The sequence below is a fragment of the Tyto alba genome, unplaced genomic scaffold (assembly GCF_018691265.1).
Source record: "Tyto alba isolate M040663 unplaced genomic scaffold, T.alba_DEE_v4.0 Super-Scaffold_17, whole genome shotgun sequence".
NCBI lineage: Eukaryota > Metazoa > Chordata > Aves > Strigiformes > Tytonidae > Tyto > Tyto alba.
Genome location: NW_024881279.1, coordinates 13146292 through 13164995, shown reverse-complemented (window position 1 = coordinate 13164995; position 18704 = coordinate 13146292). Strand labels below are relative to the sequence as shown.

At 52.0% G+C, this 18704-nt stretch overlaps 1 protein-coding gene across 1 annotated transcript in view; it reads left to right on the top strand.

Annotated features, from left to right (window-relative positions):
• The window catches only part of STK10 (serine/threonine kinase 10), a 52319-nt gene that overhangs the window by 15179 nt on the left and 18436 nt on the right, over positions 1-18704 (top strand). The window contains exons 3-4 of the mRNA XM_042790275.1: positions 15625-15673; positions 18008-18157. Coding sequence (XP_042646209.1) covers positions 15625-15673; positions 18008-18157 — 199 coding nt within the window. The remainder of the gene's footprint in view (positions 1-15624; positions 15674-18007; positions 18158-18704) is intronic.

The following is an 18704-nucleotide window of genomic DNA, read 5'->3' as shown; positions in this document are numbered from 1 at the left end:
ATCCCATCTCCATTTCTGCCCGCACAGTTGTTTTAGCCAGTATTTTACTGGTCCTTTTGCATGATGGATGCATGGACTCTGCTGCACATTTAGCTTCAAGTGGCTCGGGCTTTGTGTAAAACTGCTGCAGGTGTGTGTCTGGTCCGCGATCTGCTGTGGTTTCTTCGTCCTCACAGTTAGGTGGGGAAAGACAATGTTCAAAGTGAGAAAGGGGCAGGAGTGGGAGCACATAGACAGGCTGGCAAGGGGTCTGGATGTGCCCAGCCTCCTGGATGGCAGGAGCTCTTTGGCTCCGAAAAATTTACGGCTTGCTCTGTGCCACAAGCAGTCTCAGCCAACGGCACTGAGAGGGGCTCAGGGCTGAGAAGGGCTGTTGTTAAATCAGTCTGTTGACTGTTCTCTGAATCTTGAACTAACAAGGAAAATATGTGAGGAAACCTGGCCTTTGGTGATGGCTGCTGCTGCAGAAGCTTCCTTGCCACCCCCCCTGCCCCCTTCCCCAAGCTGCATTAGGTCCCTGCAGCTTCTCTGCCAGGGTTTGGATTTGCACTTCAGTAACCAGAAGGTGACATGCAGTATTTATGGAGCAAAAAACCTTTCTGTGCAAAGGGAAATGGCTTATCCTACAGCAGATGCTTTGAAATCCATAGCACTGAAATGAAAGCATAAACCAGGAAATTCCTCTTGCTTTCATACCTGATTGGCATCAGGCTGAAGTAAGAGAACCCCACTTCTCGTGTGGGACTGAGCAGAAGCCCACTGTGAGCCATGGGCAGGGGCTTGGGGGCCCCAGTGTGTCCCTGCAAATATAACTGGTCAGATGACAGCATCCAGCATGAACTTCCTCAGCATACAAGTACACTGCAGAGATGCTGTGCCCTCACCAGCAGTTGCTATCTTATCATTCCCTTTCCATCTTTCTTTGCTCTTGGCAAAGGCCAAGCAGTCTTGTGCTGGTTGAAAACTGCCCAGGGAGGCTTGCAAAACTGCAGTGGTGGGAACTTTCATGATTTTATTTTTTTATTATAAGCTCTGTGGCATTTGATGTTCTTTTGCATAAATCCCAGCTGTTGGAAGTGGGGGCATCAAATGAAAGCTTAGAATCTCATATTATTAAAAAAAAAAAAATCTGGTTTGAGTCCCTGTGGCTGGGCCACATTTTAAAGTCTTTTTTTTCCTGAAGTGTGATGTAGGGCTTGGAAGCACAAAGGCAAATCTCCCTCACCCAATATACATGCAACTTTTAAAAATGGCCTTTTTAAGGCTATTTTGTGGGTGAGGATTGGCACTAAGGTATGGGTTCTGAATGCTTGGAATCAATGTTGCTGAATTTGTGCTGATAATTATTAGTGAAAGAAAAACAACAGACCTTGTGTGTTGTGTCCCTCTTGAGGGCTGTGTGGTTTGTTGTGCTGTTGGTTTTTTTTCCTTCTCCCTTCCAAAACAACACAAAAAGACTGAAACCTCAAAGGAGGGGTGGAACTTTTGATCTCCTGCTTCTGAATATCTCTGCTGCTTCCAAGTGTCTCCTCTTGCAGACAGAGGAGCAGTAAGATGACCGGGGGAGGAGAGTCTCATTTGGAGTGACGAACTCCAGCGTTCCTGCAGGAGATCTCTGCTCCCAGGGGACGGTGGGCACCTCCGCCGGACATCCCAACACACTGCGGCCGCTGATCCACAGAGGAGGGCAGGAAACCTGGGACCCTCCTGCCTGTCAGGATGCTCCAGCATCGAGTCTGCAGGCTTCTCTGGAAATGAAATGTCATTTGGCCCCAGGTGTTTAACCACAGGACTCTGCCGTTGGTGGTACAACTCTTCTAGCGAAGCACTGGGGAATTCTCTTCCCCCTCCCTCCTTTTCTATAAACCGTGGTTGCTATAGCAAATGGGCTTTTGAATAAACAGACGTTTCCTGGAGATCAAAGCAAAAATTGCTGTACTGTGCAGGTAACCCTTGCTGGAGCATTTTGGGGATGGTTAAATTAATCAGCTTAGAGTTTCTTCTCACTGGCCCACTGTGTGGGTATGTAACTTGTGTAGCTTGCAGATAGACACCAGCTTTGTAGCTAGTCTTTGTACTTCCCTTAAAAAAGCATTTTGCATTTTCTGTGGGCAGGCCCTGACCTGTTTAGCCAGGGACTTTTTGTATTGCTACCGCTTTGATATGAATGCTGACTGGAGATTTGGGCATTCTTGAAAATCCTGTACCATAAAGAAATGTTCCTTATCCCATGCACTAGACTGCTGGGCTATGTAAAGCATCTGCAGCTTTTAATTCTCTTGAGTTGGAAATACCTTTTCTTTAAAACAAACAGAAAAGAAATCTGATAACAGTATCAGATTCTCTGAGGTTTTTTTTAGTGAAGGGAGGTTATTGCAACTTGCAGGGATGTCTTGCAGGGTGAGCAGCCTGAGCTGTGGCTGGATGCCTGCAGGGACCCCTTCATGTGAATGCTGTACCAGACCAGGGCTCACCAGGCTTCTCAGTCAGCTGTCTCTGAGGAATCTGAGGGCCATTCATGTCCCTTTAAAATATCACTTTGGCAGGAAAGTTGCAGTCTAAACTGGCCCTTCCTTCTTGGCCTGGTACTCCTGAAGCTTTGTGCCAAACTTCCCCCCAAAGTGCTTGAACGTTTTTTTGCAGCTTGCAAATGTCAAACTGTGTGTAGTGCTTGAGCACAGCTGAAGAGAGACCCAGAAAAACAGAGTGATCCCAAACCTGTGAACCAGCTAACCAGCGGCCTAGAGGATCAACCCTTTGCTTTCTCTTCCTTCTTGCCCCAACTGCAGAAATTTAAATCCATGCCAGATTTGGCTGTGCCTCGAGAGCACACAACACTGTGCTGGCAGGACTATGCTCTGGTATCCATGAGCTGCTGCGACATAAGCCCTGCTGGGCAAACTGGTGTGGGGGTGATGTTTGCTGGACCGGTTTCTAAATTCCTACCAGTCCAGAATTCAGGCAGAACTGCAAAACAACCCCAGTAACTTCTGCAGAGTGGGTAGGTGAGGAGCAGATGTGGGCAGACATCTGTACATACCAGGACAAGGCATCGCTGTGCCCCAGGAGCCTGGGAGTGCAGCAGGAATATCCCTGTGTCTCCTCCCCATCCTTGGAGTCAGCTGGATGCACATCATCTGGAAACTGGAAAAAGCAAGGTAGCCCAGTGGTTCTTCTGATGCTTCCCTGGGTTTCCAGGGTCAAGCAATTTACTGTTCAGAGTAGCATAATTGGCCTGAGTGGGTGATCACTTCTGCTTCAACCTTGGGACTGTGTCTTCACCAGCCAGGACGCTGTGGAGCTGGTATCTGGGTGGCATCCCTCCCTTCCCGCCCTGCCACCCACCGTCTGCCTGCAAAGCAGTAAGGCTTCTCTCTGCCTTGCCCTTATGCAGGTTATTTACTGCCTTCCCCAAAGAGATGGAGGTCTGAGTTTTCCTCTGCCCTCCTCTCTGCTATAAAGCTGGGCAGCAGGTTGCATGGGACCAGAATATCAGCTCTGTCCTGTGAAAGTGAGCCTTAGCATTCAGACTCCTGGCAAGTTGCTGGAAATCCTACTCTGGGTAAAACTGGGGCTTTCCCTTAAAACAGGGGTGGAAACAGTGATTTTGATCAACCACCAAGAACGACTTGTGCAGCAGGCAAATTACCATAGCCCAGCCAAGTTCAAGAGCACTTCTACAGTTAGCAACATGACAAATGGCAAACTAGAATAGAAGCCTTTGTCTACCGCCCTTTATACAGGATAACGTTGCAAGAAAAGGTTATTGAAGCAATAATAATGCCTTGTGATTACATACCCTTGTTATCTATACACCATGGAATGCTTTTATAAAGAGACCTGGTGTCATTATCCTGGTCCTTAGAAGGGGGAGCGGAGACACAGACAATAATTTGCATAAAGTTTACCTAGTAGGTAAATGGTACTTGGGAATAAGTCTTATGTGCTAAATCCCAGTCCAGAGTTACAAGCATAAGGTCATGGTTTTATGAAAAGAAAGGAGCAGACAAGAAGCCTATAGGCAAATCAGTTTTCAAAGCACTTTAAAACTTTGTTTAGAAAAGAATCTCAATAAGCCACATTCGCACTTGGCTGGCTTACCCAGGGAAATGCTAAGGAATAATGTTTGCATATAAATGAATATTTATGAACTTACCTGTGTATAGGAGACAGTGCCCTTGAAACCCAGCTTCAGCCTATGCCCTGGAACAAGTGATAAATTTCAGGTTTAGACGACTTTATTTTATTCCAGATATATCCTGAAAGTTGTAGTTTGGGAGGGAGGGATGGCCTTTTGCAGACCTCATGACTTAGGGTAGTTTCCATTGACTTCAAAGGCATCAGTGAAACAGTTAAATAGCAATACTCTCATCTTGTGTGATGGATCCAGGCACCTTGTGTTGTGAATCTGGGGATGATCAGAACAAATAATTGTTTCTAAGGAGATGCCAGGCAGGAGTGCAAAACCTGTAAAGTCCTTTGCTACCCCTTCAGTGAGTCATCCTCCTGGCCAGGTGAGTCTTTGAGGCGGTGTTGGAACTGCTGGCTGTTAATAAAAGACATCAGGAAGCTTGTCTTGGGTCAAACTCCAGCTCTCACGGTGAGCTCTGCCCTTCTGAAATGCATCATCTATTTTAGATGTTGGCACTGACTTGGGGCACTTGAGGTTGGTGAATCTTCCAACTGAAGAAGCAACTTGTTCCTTTTAGCTACTTGAAAGGATTTTTTACATTCTGCTGCCCATGCAGTAACAAATGCTTTTGGTGAACTGAGTGGCCTCTAAATGCTGACTAGCTTGGTGGGAGAAGGGGGATCTCCAAGCAGCAAAGGCATTGCCCCATGTCCAGGCAAAGAGCCGTCACCGGGGTGTTTTTCTGGTTTCTACAGAAAACAAGTGCTGGCCTTCCTCCCACTGTCCCTGCTCCACAGAGCGTGACGTGACGCTGGGAGCCCTGAGTGCTTGGAGCTGGTGGCGGTCTGGTCCCTGAAGGGAGAGCTCATGAACGAGCCTGTGCACGTTGCAGTTAACCCTTCCTGCAGCACTCAACATCCCAAGTACCACCGCCTGGTTGCGGCCAGGCTGACCCTCTCTGTCCTGCATCTCATGAGAGTTTGTTTGCTGGCCATGGATATTCTTGGATTCTTGTTCCTTTGGGATGCTGATTAGCAAGATGGGATGGTGAATTCAAAGAGGTCGGATATCAGCCCTTGTCAAAAGAAGCTAAATGCCCAGTGTGATTCTAGCAAGGGGAAGGATGCTTTTTGCAATGTCAAAACCATTTGGTTAAACTAAAAGGAGTTTCAATTTGTTCTGCCAAAATTTCAGTATGGGAATATTTCTGCCAGCCTGGGGGGGAGGGGAGGTGTGTAGTTCAAGGAAATATTTTGTCATCTCAGAATGATGAAAAACTCATCTCCAGTCTCCCTGTGATCAGCAGGGAGCTTTGCATTTTGAGAGGAGTATGCAGTGTTATCTTTGTTCTTGATAAAGCTTTCCTGCTCTGAAACTCAGTAAACCTTAGATTTCTTCACTTGCTGCCCTGCATCTTCTTTCCCCCACTCGTTATGGGAACAGGCGAACAGGCCTTTTTTTTTTTTTTTTTTTTTTTTGTTATTTCAAATATTTTTCTCTATAGGTTATTTTGTTCAGAAAAGAGGAGAGAAAAGTTTTATTATATTTAAAGTCTCTGAATAGTGTCCTTGTCTGAAAGGAAAAATTGGCAAGCTTGGAGCACTCTCTTACAGAGAGCTAATTATTTAGCTTCCACCTACAGCATACTTGCCATGTCAGGCAAGCTGTTGACATTTGTGCTCTGCTGTGGCAGCAAAGAGGCTTCTAGTGGCTTCTGTATTGTTTTATGGCCTCTCCAGTGTCTGCAGAGCGCTGGCTGCAGCTGGAGGGGAGCACGGAGCTGGTGGCTTTTGCAGGTGCTGGTGGTTCTTGTGTGTTCGTCCCCTCTTGTGTTGGTGGCACACTGGCCTTGTGGGGCTCTAGAAATGAGGTTGGGAAGGACGGTGAGTGTCCTCGATGCGTAGCAGGGTGCTGTAGTGTCTTGCCCTGCCTTCAGCAAATAGCTGGAGCAGCACGGCCTTGCTATGAATCAACCCACCCGGTTTATGAGAAACACGGGCGTAATCCGTTCCTCATTTTCTTCCAGCCCTTTGGCATGTGGTGGTTGAAAAGCGTGGGGCAAGAGGGTGATGGGGAAAGTGCCAAGTGAAGCGGGCGCAGGAATTAGATCTGCTTCCTCCCTCTGCTCTGTAATGTAAACTTATCCTTGGACTTCAATCGGAGCAGGGCAGGCTGGCTGAGATAACGGGGCGATTTGACACACTTGCAAACAAAATTTCACCAGTCAGCACAGCCCTTGATTTTTAAAGGAGAGAGAAGATCTGACCAAGTGGTGTGTAAAAACCAAGGTGGTGCTCCCCAAAACCAGTGCCTGTGGTCCTGCATGCCCCTGTGCTATGGAGGGAAGAGGGGAGCCCTGCGAGGGCTGATCCGGCACTGCTCATCTTGCCTCCTCTTGCAGCCAAAAGGACAGCATAGATTTGCCATTAACCACCAGAACTTGGGTTCAGATGTCAAACAGATGGAGTAAAGGACATGCCCCTTGACCGTGTCTAAATGCGGTTTCTGTGCCTAAATATATCACTGCGTTCTTTCCACCAGCGAGGAGCAGCTCGGTCCTCTGGGGTTTGTGTTGCTCAGAAGCTGAAGTCCCTTTCTAAGTCCTGGGATGTAGAAATGTGTCCAAAGTTTTTGCTGGAGTCATGAGGATGGGCTCAGCCCGTCAGCCTGGGGGAATGTGATCAGCTTGGAGGGACAGGGAATGGAGTCAAGTGAGGTGGCTCTTCACCCCATGCTTGGGTGTTTGGAGGTGTTGGGTGCAGGTGGAAGCCCCAGCAGATGAGTGAGGCTGGACAGGAGCTGTTCGTGGGGAGAACTCCTGGCCTCCCCCATGTGTCCGGGCCACAGCTGGGCTGTGGAAGTGGTGCTGGCATCTCGGGGTACACGTGGAGGTTGCCATCCACATCCCAGGTGGCTGCTCTGTGTGCAGGACTATGTGTGCCCACGTGCCTCTGGCACAAGGGAGTCTCAGGATGGAGCCTGAGGTCTGAATCCATCATTCATCTGGGCAGCTTTTGAGCAAATGGCCATCTATGTTCTTTGTGCTACACTTTGTATTTGTTGCAGCCAGTGTTGCTGGACCACGCGTGTCTCCTCCATGGGTTTTGTGCAGGTCTTGGCCCCAGCTTCAGATGCTCCTGACCTTATCTGAGTCTTCTCAGTGCCACAGTAACATGCATAGTTTGAAAACAGAGCTAGCTGTTGCCTCGGTCCTTTATTTTCCACGGCATGTGTGTTCCGGGGCTGAGCAGTAGTGTGGGATGGCCACCAGCAAGCTGCTCGGTGACTTTGATACTGAAGAACTGGATGGGAAAGCTGGCGGTCAGTAGCTAATGCACAGCCATTGCGGGTAACAGGGCAGGAAACTTTCTGCTCTTCTAGAACCAGGACTGAGGACTGTAGGAGGATGCTTTTCGGGACTTGTTCTGTCTCCTCTGCCTCCAAGTCAAGACCAAAAGCCCTAGAGACTGTCTGGGTTCTCAGCTTCCCACCGCTCCTGCAGGGCTCGGGAAGGAGCCTGTCTCGCCCACGGTGCATGATCCAAATGCCAGGAGGAGAGACCCGCCTTGCTGTGACTCCTCCATACCCTGTCGCAGATGGGGAGGTCTAGACCGTTTCCTCCTGCCCCTCCTGCCTTCCTTCCCCCCACTGCCTGCGATGCCAGGGGAGTCATCCTGTGCTACGGGTGCCATGGTGCTGGTCTGAGCTGTGAGGGGCCTCCAGGAACCCCAGTCCTGCCCTGGGCTCTGTGTGCTGGAGGGGGGGGACTCTCCCCTGCTGAAGCCAGGAAATGTTTTGAGTGGGTTGGGGTAGTTCACACAGGGGTGCTGTTCCCGAGGTGGGCTCTGCCACGCTACTGGGGAGCGGGGTGTGAGGTCTCGCGTGCCGCCAGCACCCCAGGACACCCGCCCGTGTGTTTGCTCTGTAGAGGAGGTAGAGGAAGGCACCGCGGGCCGCGACTCCCTTTCTGACAGCAGAAGGGCAGCACCGGGTTTCGTGGCCGAAGCCTTCGCGCTCGGCGAGCCACCCCCACGGGGCTGGGGGCTCCACGGGAGGGGCAGCAGCGGGGGCTGGCAGGGAGAGGGGAAGGGCTCTGCAGCCGCAAAGGCAGCGGCTGTTACTCAACGTGGCCGTCTGTTGAAATTCAGGCAGTGGTACATGCCTTGCGGTTTTCTCCTGAGGTGATGCTGCCTCGGCTGCCTGCTCGCCTCCCAGCCACCGGTTTCCCTGGGGTAGGAGGAGGATCCAGACATCCCCCTTTTGGCAATCCCCTTACAGTAAAGCGGTGCCTGCTCTCTTGCTGTAGTCTAAAAAGCAGCTTTGTAAAATTCGTTGTAAGGGCGTTTCCTTCCCATTTTGCTCCCACACCCTAGCACGAGCGGGGTCCTCTCGCTCCCATGTGCTGGGACTTGTGGAGCTGAGCAGGCTGGTGCCTCCTGTGTGAGGTGGCTGTGGAAGTGGTGTATGTCGCCTGGATGTACTGGGAGGAAGGGTGGGCTTTGGCTTGCAGCATCACTGACTCAGCAGATCGGCCCAGCAAGCAGAGTGACTGTAGTGGCAGGCAGCGTGGGGAGATGCCCACAGGGCTTGGGGACATCGAGGTTTTGTAGGTGGGAGTCCCTGTTAACTGTCCTTCCCATCCACCCTTCACACTGGGTGGCTCATCTCACTCTGCAGCACCAGGAGACCCCGGAGGCTGTCAGGGCCTCCAACTCACTCTGGCTCTTTCTCTTTTCTCTTTCCCTTTGTTGCATTTTTGCTGAATGCAAAGGATTTCTGCTCCCCACCCTGCCGTGCTGCCTCTGAATCACCAAGCGGTTGCTCAGTTGCTGTTTGCTGCGTTTCTTCTGCTTTTCCTGTAAGCGGGTGGGCGATGCCGGGAAAGCCTTGCTCTCCCTGCTGCAGTACCCACACAGACACATCTGCCCCTGGCTCCTTCCTCCAGCTTCTGCCTCCTGGGTCTGCACAGGGGGACAGCCCAGGGACCCGCCACCCTCCTCCCACTGCGGTTTCGCTGCAGTGGCAGCTCTGCATGGAGAGGAACCAAAAGCTCTAATGAGCGTGGCTGAGGCCAGCTCTGACATGCCCTGCTCAAACTTGGGGAACACCGAGTTGGAAGTGACTGCTGCTAATGACAGCATCCCCCCAGGAGCTTTGTGCCAGCTCAGCATCCTGGGGAGAGGGGAGGTGGAATGGGTGTGATGGCTGGCAAGGAGGCAACCTGGAGAGCATTTCCCTTCACCAGCTTGGTCTATAAACAGAGCACAGTTTTCTTTACCGCGCTTTTCTTATCTCCCCAGTCCCTCTGTGCCAATACAAGCAGGATTGCTGGCGGCTGTGCCAGAGGGTGCTTTCCGCTGTGGGTGATGACGCCTCTAAGTTGCCCCACGAATGTGGCAGAGCCACGAGCCTGCACACGGGCCACGGAGGCTGCTGCAGCAGCAGGATGCTGCGGGTTACCTTCTCCCTGGCAGCAGGCAGCTGCTTAAACAAACAAAATGAAACCCTCTGCTGCAGTTTAGGAGAGGAAATTGCTGAAGTACTTCAGTTTTGAAGCAGTTCCTGGGCCAGGCAGGGTGGATCTGGGGGCAGATGGATGCTGGGGGACACAGGCAACCTCCCGTGCCTGCTGGTGCTGATGCTCAGGGCTCGGTGGGAAGGGAGGTGGCTGGGTGGCTGCTTAGCATGGTGTGTACCCATCTAGCAATGCCCTGGGTGCTGTGGAGCACCGCTGTGACTCCAGAGCAATCGGGCTATTCAGCTGTGCAACTGCAAAAGCAGCAAAGTCACAGGAAACGCCTGCAGGCGCCCGCCACCTCCAGTGACGTGGGAGTGACCGGGCTGCTGGCCAAGGGCTCCTCTGTCCCAAGGGGACATGGTGGCCGCCCTGCCAGCCTGCCACGCTCGTGGGAAAAGTGGGGCTGCCCAAGGCCACCGCTGTCGAGATAAGCTGCCCCAGCTCTCCCAGCTGATGGCTTTTCTCCCCGCTCCCTCTGCCTCTCTGACTGGAGGAGGCATTTCTCCAGTGTTGCTGCAGAGGGAACAGTTCATGGGCCTCTGTCCTCTGACATGCCAATCGGATGAATAAGAGCTGGGCTGAGGGTGTGTCCTCTCCTCTCCACTGGGCTTCAATTGCAAACCTCAGTTCAGGGACATCAGCTGTTCCACCCTTGGCGACTGTGCAGTGTTTGGTAAAAATACCTTTCAAGATAAGAATTTTTTTTTTTTTTTAATGTTGTAGAAAGTTCTAGGAGTTCAAACACATCCAAGAGGCAGAACCAGTCCTGCCCAGGGTAGGAGGAGCGAGCAGGCTCTCCGTCCTACCCGGGAGGACTTTGGTACCTGGGCAGGAGATGCCATTCCTGGTTTGTTAGACCCACAAACTGCACTGGGCTCCCATCCATCCTAGGTTTGCTTTCTGGGCTTGTGTCCCTTTGGCCCTCACCTGGTGTGAGGTGCTGGAGAGATTCTTCTGGCACAGTGTCTGATCTGCTGACCTGAGCTGCAAAGTCATATAATGCCTTTTCACAATGTGTGGTGCCCCCTCACTCAGGTACTACTTGAAGATCTGCATCTTTAAGAGCACTTAATTTAAGCCATAGCTGTTTCATACATATGTATGTATGTTTATTCTCCTGGGCAACCCCAGGCTCACTGGACCCTGCTTCCTCTCCTCCTAGGCAGTCACTTATTACTTGAGCAGCCCAGAAAAGGGCCCCAGCCCCCTCTGCGTGTCCTACTCCCACTTAGGCTACACTGTGCTTCCAGGTCCTGCTGTGCCTAAAGGCAGGATTAGGATGGATGGGAAAATTCAAGGTCATCAGCAAAGCCCTTTAACTTGAGTGGACTTCAGCTTTCAAATTTAAGTTTAAATTTTATTTTGCCCATGCAAAACTTTCTTGAAATGGAAAGATTATGTGGTTTCTTCATGCAGACTTCTTCATTTATGTTCTTTCACTAAAGGTATAGGAGAAAAGGGCCTTTTTTTTTATTATTATTTTTTAAATAGCAGTGCTCAAACTGTGGTATGAAGATTTTGAGAAGTAGGTAGTTCCCTTTTTTTTTTTTTTTTTGGAGGATTTTGAAGGCGGGTTTGTTTCTCTGTCTATAAACCAGCCGACCAAATCCGTTCCTGTGCGTGCAGCTCGTGGGGCTCTGTGAAGCTGTGAATGAGCCCAACGCGGCGGCTGGTTTCTTGGCGGTGGTGTCGGAGCTGAGACCGCAGGGCTCTGGCTGGGCTGGAAGGCAGCCGTCAGTTGGTTGTGTTGCTCAGATAGCTCGGTGACGGGAGCTAGCAGTGAATTTTGCTTGTGCCTGCGAGGTGTAGTCGCAACTGCCAATGGATTGAAAACTAAAATGCCGATAGTGCTCGATCCCCGGGATCTATAACAGCTTTGAGGTGACAGCAGGAGGGAGAGCTCCTGTTGCTGCTGTGCGTCCCCCCGGGGCAGCCTTCAGCGAGGAAGTCCCTGGATTTCTTGTGCAGAGGAAATCATTATAAACAGGATGTTTGCTCCAGCCCTGTTCTAGGCTGGGTGCTCAGACCCCCCTTGCCTGGACCCCGAGTTGGAAGGAGGAGGAGGAGGTGTGGGTGCTCCCCCTCGCTCTAATTAGTGTGAAAGAGCCGTTTTCAGGACATCGGCATTGGGGCACAGACCCCCACAGAGCTCATATCTCCGTTTCACAAGACCGCAAGAGCTTTTTTGGGACTGGGTGCAGGAAACCTCTGTTTTGTGGTGCTGCTGTGGCTCCGCGGTGATCCCCGTGCTTGGTCCCAGGACTTGAAAGTGGTGGTGGGGGTGTCCGGGGGCAGCTGAGCGCGGCGCAGGCAGCAGCCTGGGGCAGCATTGAGAGGCAAAGTGCAGCGCTGCGATTGGCACCGTCATTGGAGCAGTTACTGTTCCAGCTGCTGCTTGGGGACATCTCAGTAAAGGAGTATTCAGCCCACATGTCAAAGCATGGGGAAACAGTCCTAAGCAAAGAGTTAAACTCTTTGCAGCCCTTGGGTAGATCACCAGCCTTCTGGCTGCACGGATGCACAGGCTCTTGTCAACATCTCTCTTCTAGGATACTCCCAACTCGCTCCTCACTGCAGCCAAAGTGGCAGGCTGCCTGCCCCAGGGGGTCAGCGACCACCCGGCCGTCCCCCTCCCCACTGCGGGTCTGGGGAGGGTGCCTGCCCAGTCCCTGCTCTCCACAACCTTCCTGCATCCCCCAGCTCACACATAGAGGCAGCTGTGCGCTGCTGCCATCGGGCCTGCCTTCCTACCTGCTTCAATGGTAAAATGTTTTTCAGGCTGGTCCTGCTCCTGGAAGGAGGTGTGCGCGGTGTATGAGCTCTGGGATTGCCAGTTGCATTTGTTTAAATCAGGTTTTCTGGGCTGAAACGAGCCCATTAGGTTTTTGGATGTTCAGACAAGCTGACCACACCCATAATTATTCTTTGGCATCTTTGCCCTTGTTGAAAATGCATATTTTTAAGTTTTCCATATTTCACATATTCCTAGTTGCCTGGCTTGCAGCCTGCTGTGCCTGCATAAACATACATGATCATGCTGGTTCAGATGGACTGATTTCCCTAATTCCCTCAGTGCTAGACTGTGAACCCAAATGAAACTTTGTGAGATGAAATGCATCCCACGCAGATCCAGAGTAGGGTGCGTTGTGCTGGGCCCCTCCCCATTTAAAAGATCAGTGTGTCTGACCAGAGCACATTTTGGCTGTACCAGCTAGGCCCCTGGTAGGAAACCCCAGCACGGCTTTTCCCTGGGGTGGGGGGACACCACATTGGGCTCCTGGGGGCTTTGCTGACCAAGGTGGCTGTGGCTGTCACCCAGCTGGTTGCCCTCTGACCCCTCAAAATTAATATCACATTTCTCAATCTGGAGGCTGTGTAAGAGGAGCTGTGTGAGATGCCGGGGGACTTCATTTAGTTGGGACACACAAAGAGGCAGAAGCTGTAAATCTGCATGCTGAGCATTAGCAGTGAAAGCACTCAAGTCACCTGGATGACAAAGGCCATGTTAGCAGCTGACTTGGGCTGAGTTGTTTGTTTTGGGACTGTTTAAATTCAAGGGCTGAGCCTGGTAGCACAGACAAGCTTCTCATCAGGCTTTCTGTGCTAATTGAATGTAAGGGAGGCTGTTGCCTGAACCCGGAGGCCACCCTCTTTGGGCAGGTGAGTTCCAGAGACACCTGGATCAGCAGAAGCAGGCAAGGATTGTTCATGCGAGATGAACAAAACCTTGAACTGTGATTCGGTGATGAGACAGGATCATTTGTAGTGGCAGGTTTTCTACCAGCCAAAGCAATGCAAAGCTGTGACACTCAGACTTGCGTGGGATCAGCCGTTCTGCAGTCACCGCAAATGCTGCGCCGTGGGCTCGGGTGATGCAGCCAGAGGTTGCTCACTCTTGGCTGGTCTGGGCTAGTGGCAGGTTGGATGGCCGGGCAGAGGGCAGGTCCCGTGGGTGGGATCGTAGCATCGCTGTGAGGAGGTACCGTCACCAGGCTGGCTGTGCCAGCAGAGCCCTGAGCATCCCCTCAGCCTCCCAGAGCGAGGGAAAGCCCTTGCCCTCCCAACTGGCAGGCTGGCATTGATGTCGGTCTTGTTTGGGGTTTGCTACTGGCACTTTGGGCTCTGAGGAGCCCAGGAAGGGCTGGTATCCACGGGTGGTGTTAGTCTGCTCTGATGAATGTGGTGAGGAACACTATAAAAATAATTGGTTGAAATGAGACTCCTAGAGCTGCCTTGGGGTGATGATGGGGCACAGGGGTCCAGTGGGGATCTCTGTGCCTGGGGAGACCATGGCAAGAGGCCATTCTTGCCTTTCCATTTGCCAGTGAAGCTGCTAATGCTCTGGTTTAAGATATAAACTCCAGCAAGAAAAAACATTTGACGTGGCCCATTTGTGCAAGGGCTCTGCTGACCCACTGGCTTCTTCCCTGCCAGGCCTCTGCTTAGCTCCAAGTCAGTGCGGATTTGTTCTCCTGGTTTGCAAATGGTTCAAATGTCTTCCCAGTTGCTTCTCTCCATCTGCCTGCTTCAAATGTTTCCCCAGCCCTGGCCTCTGGTTATTCTTCTCTGCTTCCTCTGACAGTGCCTGTGTCACACTGCCCAACCTGCCTGGGTTTCTTTTCTCAGCATTGTCATCCCCTCAACTCTTGGACCTGGGCCGATTCTTGCAGAGCAATTCAAGGTTTACTGTGTCCCAGCAGCTGCTCCTGCTCCCCTTTCTCCCCCAAAACAAAGCAGTTTGTCTTCCACTGCAGTCCAGGTCAATAATAGTGTTTCCCTTGTCCGTGTGTAAGAAATGCAGGACAAAAGGGTGGGATGTGGCTTGCCTGGAGCTGCAGCATTAGACCATGGGAAAGAGGGAGCTTGAACCTTCTCCCCTCAGCTCCTGGTCCAGTGCTTTGAGCTGTGTTGAATAACATGATCTCCACTTGAAGGTCTTGGAGAGCTGCGCTGGTAAACACTGCCTTCGGTTTGTTCAGTCGTTGTCCTCAAAATAAACTCTGGCATTTCACCTCTCCGGTTTCTTGCCCTGTGTCACCTCGACAAGGAGAAGAGCTTGTTGGGGAGGTGAAGCATCTCTTCTCCCTCCTAACCTCTGGCTGCTTGAAATTTTAATCTGTTTATCTCAGCAGCCTCCTCTGCCCCGAAGGGGAGCAGGGAGCAGGGGCTGGCACCGAGCCCTGCCTGGGAACGGCTCTGGCTGACTTTGTGCAGAGGTGAGGGGGAAGAGGACCTGCATCCCCGAGGTGCCGGGGAAGGGCCCACCCAGTGGGTGCTGCCCACGCTGTGGGGGGACAGCAGGGGCCAGGCGGGTGGGGGGGACCGGCAGGACTCTGTGCACATCCCTGGGAGAGAAACAGCATCAATCTAGTGAATGTACTCAAGCTCTTTATGGACATAGTTTCCCCTCAAATTGCTCAAAAGCGAGAGAGCAATGAACTACAGAGCAATGGAGGGAAAAGAAGTAGTAAAAAACGTTAAAGACCCAGCAGCCCTCCCCATCTCTCACTTGCCAAAGAAAATCCTGCCTGATTTCTCCCGGCCACGTCAGCTCCCAGCTATGACAGCTATCTCATCCTGTTGGCAAGGCCACTCTGGAGCAGCCCTCGCTCCAAAATGCAATGGGAAGAGATGTAAACAGAGAGAAAGCCGGAGCTGAAGCTGGCTGCTCGGGGTGGGTGTCCAGGTACGGGGCCAGGCATGACTGCTAGGGATGTCGCAGCGATGGGGACGGTCCCTCTCAGATGTGGTTGTGGGTCTGGCCCCAGGGCTCGGGTGATCGTTTGTGCTGGGGATGCCTGGGGGACGTGTCCTGGGGAGCACTGAAGCCTCCACGTCCCCATGAGGGGCAAAGGGGCAGCTTTGCCATGCAGGGAAGCAAAACCCAATGCTTTTATCTCCTCTTCCTTACCCAGTGGGCTTTGCTCAGTGAGACGCGGACCTGACTTTAATTCTTCTCTCTTTGTTTCCCCAGATCATGATTGAATTCTGCCCAGGCGGGGCGGTGGATGCCACCATGCTGGGTGAGTGCAGTGTGTGGTACTGGGCTCTTCTCTGTGCTCAGGGTGATGCCCCCAAGGTGTTTCCAGCCTCTTGGCACACTTTCAGGGGCAACCTTCAGACAGATGGCAGATGTGGGTGCCCCAGCTTTTCCAGCTACTGTTTCTCTCCCATGAGTTTGCCTATTTTCATACCTGGAGCAGAAGGTGTGGCAGCTCTGGGGCATTTCTTGAGCTACTTTGATGTCCTCTTGTGATTTAAATGCTGCTGGGATCAGCAGATCACAAGGCTTGGGGAGAAGGGAGAGTCTGGCTGGAGGGGAAATATGGCTTTAAATATCTCTCTGCTGGAGACACTAGGTACTTGGGATCCTATTCCCACAGCTTCTCCGGGAAGGGCATTGAGGCAGAGATGTTTAATCTGGGTGTCTTTCGTGATGAATCTCCCATGATGTTCCTGCTGACTTCTCCGTATGGTATCGTCCATCTGGTGAAGCAGCAGAGAGTCGGAATAAACTGCAGTTTGCAGTCATTCCAGAAATCTTCCCGTTTTTAACTCCTCCCTTCCACATAGAGGCGCTGGGACTGAGAGTCTGTGGGTGTTCCCCAAAACAGCCCTAGCTGGTGCCACAGCCCCTCTGTGCCAGGGCTGCACAGACTTCGGTGTGGTGGTGGGGTGATGTCCCCTCTGTATGGCTCTGATGTCCTCTTGGCTGGATCCCATGGGACAGAGCTGAGTCTCAGTGGGAGTTACTCCCTTTCAGCTCTGATATTTCCAAAGCCCTTGCTTTCTTTTGATTTTCAGGAAAGGTACAGACTCAAATTTGTCATCTTTGATTCAGCCCCTAAAACTTGCGCCTCCTTTAGGGAACTTGTTTAAAGCAGGTCCCAATCACTGCATAAAAAAGTACCTTTCCTGAAGTGCTGGAGGAAATTGCACCTTCCCCTGAAAAACTTCAACAGAGGTGCCCTGTCTTTTGGGACAGAAAAATCCCCCCTGAGCATTTGTGGGGCCATGGCCATGGCAGTCAGTCTCTGGAGGATGTGGGAAAGGGGAGCATAGAAAACCATGAGCAAGTAGCCTGGTTGTAGTGCCAGGACACCCTGAATGAGGGGTAAGAGGAGCTGGGAGTCAGAGCAGCTCCTGGCATTAGTAAACTCAGAGTTGCCAAATGTTGCCTGTTCCACCTCTCCATCCCCACCAGCAACTGGTCTTTGTCTTTGAAATCTTTTGTACAAAACTCGTGGCCTGCTGCATCTCACTTTTGCCAGATTTTCCAGGGAGAGTGAAAATCATCAGCTTCCCCCTAAATCAAGGGAGATCTTGGTGAGGAAGAGGAGGAACAAGGTGGCTGACCTAGCATCCCCCAGCCTGTGGTTAAGATCCTCACTCTGAATGAGCATCTATCCAAGTTTCTGGGGTCCATCCATCAGCCCCGCTCCTGGCCAGGCAGTTTGGGCAGTTGGGATTGCCTAAGGCTCGGTTTGCTCTGCTGCACACTGCTGTGCTGGAGGAGGGATCTGCACTGGGAAGGGAGGAGGGAGGGAAGCTCAGACGATGATAACCATCTGGAAGTTTGATGGTTTGCAGAGCCGTCACCTTGCAAAGCAGTCTCAGATGGTGAAAGTGGCCAGGCAGAGCTCAGCAGGGAGGTCACGCCAGAGGTCGTGTGTCCCCGCAAGCTTCAGAAATAGGGACAGACAGCGGGGTATGAACTGGTGTGCTGGTACCTGGTGCTACCTGAAAAACTAGCTCAGAGCAGTGAATAGGGATAATGCTGGTGAGCATTTTTTTGCTTGTTGCTTTGGGAAGTGGTGTGTCCCTCATGAGGTATGGGGGGTTACGCTGCATCTCCGTGGCAGGGGTAGCTCCCTGGGGGATGAGAACACGGCTGCATACGGAGCTGCTGAGTGTTCACGCCTGTGTTTGACCCCACTGCTGCCTGCAGCCATGTTCAGCTCCCTCCTCTGCAGCATTGTCCCCACGCTGGGTGAGACCCAGCTTGTCTGTGGGGACCCGTTTCCCAAATTGGCAGGGAACTTGCAGTGCAGACCCCCATTGCGGCGTGCCTGGCTCCTCTGCCTTGTCCCCCTCGTTATCCTTTGCCAGATGCCTCAGCCGTGTGTCCCTGGGAGGGAGCTATAAACCAGCAGCTCCAAGCAGGCGGGCATTGCGCTATGACTGCTGGTTTAGGGAATAAACTACCTTAACAACCTGATTTGCATTGGTCTCCAGCTGCTTTGACACATGGATAGTGGTTTTTAAATGGTCTGCTGGGTAGCCCGTGCTTTCCTGCTGCTCAGGTGGAGCATTGCTCGAATCCCTGTCCTTTTTAACGGCTCCCTCCCTCCCCACAGAGCTGGACCGGGGCCTGACCGAACCTCAGATTCAAGTGATTTGCCGCCAGATGTTGGAAGCCCTTCATTACCTCCACAGCAAAAAGATCATCCACCGTGACCTGAAGGCAGGCAACGTGCTCCTCACCCAGGATGGGGACATCAAGCTCGGTGAGCTGCCTGGCACAGGAGCACGGCAGGCACTTGCTTGGCCGAGCTCGCTGGGAGAGTGGGCGATGGTGTTGCTTGGGACCATTTCACGTTACACTAATGGCAGCTACGTGCTGCTGGGAGCTGGACTGTGGCATTCAGTTATGTCTGAGCATGGTGGGGATTGAGGGATGCTCTCTGCCTTCTGCCCTGCCTATGGGACACCAGCCGGTTGTCTGCTGGCTGATGAGCTCAGGCGGGAGAAGGTGGGGGGAAAACTTCGTATTGTTGCATGGGAGGCCAAATCTACCATCGAGCTGTGTGCTGTGCTTAGTCCCCAGCCAAGCACCAAGACTCCTTGAGCCGTGTTTAGGCCCTTGATGGACTTTCCTTTTGTGAATTTGTTTAATCCCTCTTTGAACTCAATTTTTATGCTTTTTGGCTGCTGAGCATCCCGTGCAGGGTGCCAGTTGGCAGGGCTGGGAGCTGGAAGAATTTGTCTTATCTCCAGAACAAGTCTGGTGGTGACAGGGAGAGTTTTGCCAGAGGGTTGCTTTGCCAACTTGCT